At 31.3% G+C, this 1,896-nt stretch overlaps 1 protein-coding gene across 1 annotated transcript; it reads right to left on the bottom strand.

The window, feature by feature from the left end:
• Positions 1-553: 553 nt before the first annotated feature.
• Positions 554-1,863, bottom strand: LOC119683872. Its single transcript, XM_038097743.1, has 4 exons — positions 1,735-1,863; positions 1,256-1,388; positions 1,086-1,181; positions 554-1,026 (listed from the first exon to the last, which is right to left on the bottom strand). Exons 2-4 carry the CDS (start codon positions 1,379-1,381, stop codon positions 574-576), a joined length of 675 nt encoding a protein of 224 aa, XP_037953671.1. The 5' UTR covers positions 1,382-1,388; positions 1,735-1,863; the 3' UTR covers positions 554-573.
• Between the last annotated feature and the right edge of the window lie 33 nt (positions 1,864-1,896).

The following is a 1,896-nucleotide window of genomic DNA, read 5'->3' as shown; positions in this document are numbered from 1 at the left end:
CAGCGGTGCATATATTGTGCCAATGTCCAGCACTGGCAAGTAGGAGGAAGACTGTCTTGGGACACCATTGGGTTGGTGACGACTTGGCAGGAAACCTCAAGCTAAATGAGCTGCTTGCATTAACAAAAGATGTAGTTATGCGAACGGAAGCCACTCCAGCTTTAACTCAATAACAACATCCGAGAATCGAAGGACGAAAAAGGAACCAAGTCGTTTCGTGGTCTACTTCGACTAATCCTTCACTTCATTGGGGCCACTTGTTGGACAGTGCGCTGTCCCAACGTCCCACCATATAATAAAGACTATATAGTCTTCATTTAAAAGACTAAATCATTGAACATTGTTTCACTGCTCCACTTCACTGTGAGTTCAAAAACTTCCTACATTCCATTTAATTCTATTCTCATCTCTTCTATTATTATTTTTAATTCTGATCTGTGGTTTTGATACTTACCATTTAAATATTTAAAGTTAAGTTTTCTTGCTCTTTAACTATATTATATCATATATACAATGATAAAATTTTAAGTCAATTTTTAATAATTGTCTTTAAAACAGAATTTAATAAAAACTTTAATTGTTTCCAGTTTTATTTCTGGAATTCACTTTCAAATTCATGTCTGAACTTCTATTAGCACCACGTACAATTAACTTTCCACCGCCTCGCTCGAAATTTTTGGCGCACGTCGCTAAGTACTCCTTTGCAGTTTCACAATTTGAGGTTTTATTCCAACTCGTCGATGGACAATTCAGAAAAGAATTTTTGAGTGCACAATTAGCATATAGCGAAGCAACGGGTGAGCATTGTTGAAAGAGACTTTTTCCTTGCAGTGGTATGCGACTGGATATCTTAAAATTTTTAATTTTTTCATACACAGGTGTCTTGCACTGATCAAAGCTCAATAGAAATACATCCATGAACTCCGAATTGGAAATTACATTCTTTAACATAGTACGCAAATTACTCATGTTCAATTGATCATTATCCAAAGCTTTGCTTTCTCTAAACAAGCAATCCAAGGCACACTACAAATTAATATATTTTTAAATATTGTCTGAGTAATATAAGGGAGAAGAACATATACCATGCTGGGAATCTTATCGTTAGACTTTTGATATTGACTACAATTTGAATAAGAATTGAAATTGACAGTTGGTAGTTTACAGCACGTCATAAAATTCTGCAATTCATATATTTTTAATCGATTAACTATTAATAAAAATTAACATATACCTTTATTTACTATAAACTTACCGAAAAATGAGGTTTTTGATCGCAGTTCACAGCACCTTCGACCATTGCTAATAGAAAATTAATTATAAAGTAGGGATATAAAGCACAGAACGCAGAATATAAACCCGCCATTGAAGCTTTTTGCATTCCAATGCTTTAAGCCGACCATTTTATAGCAATTTTTATAATAAATTAATGGATTAATTATTATTAATAACTATTTAAATTCATTGAATTAAATTTTAATATAATAATAAATGTAGCATGAAACTAATGTCATTAATTAAATATAGTTGGTGATAAAGCAACAATGTAACGTACTTTCCAATAACACTCTACAATAATTGCATAATAAAATATAATTACATTCAAAAATCCCTAATATTGCTCTTATATTCTTTAAATTAGTACTACTACTTAATACTACTATTAACAATTATTTTTAAATTAAAGATAATGTAAATCAAAACAAAAAGTAGTTAATAAAGTGATTAAACTACCTGTCGAACGTCCTTAGCTGGTCTACCCTCTAATATATTGCACGATCAAGAACGTTAAAACACTCGTTATGGATCATGATGGAGTACGCTTCATAAATAACAATTATTTACATAGTATGTGTATGTCTCTTTAAGGTCAATAATATGATACTGTTATTAATA

This window comes from Teleopsis dalmanni, chromosome 2 (assembly GCF_002237135.1).
Source record: "Teleopsis dalmanni isolate 2A chromosome 2, ASM223713v2, whole genome shotgun sequence".
NCBI lineage: Eukaryota > Metazoa > Arthropoda > Insecta > Diptera > Diopsidae > Teleopsis > Teleopsis dalmanni.
The sequence above is the reverse complement of the archived record's forward strand: the minus strand, read 5'-3'. Positions and strand labels throughout refer to the sequence as shown.

Bases quoted from the DNA above. Each gene is read 5' to 3' on its own strand.
- LOC119683872 (XM_038097743.1), bottom strand. From the start codon at position 1,381: ATGCAAAAAGCTTCAATGGCGGGTTTATATTCTGCGTTCTGTGCTTTA. The intron at 1,182-1,255 runs GTAAGTTTATAG...TATGAATTGCAG, and splicing joins ATCAAAAACCTCATTTTTCG to AATTTTATGACGTGCTGTAA. The intron at 1,027-1,085 runs GTATATGTTCTT...ATTAATTTGTAG, and splicing joins ACGATAAGATTCCCAGCATG to TGTGCCTTGGATTGCTTGTT.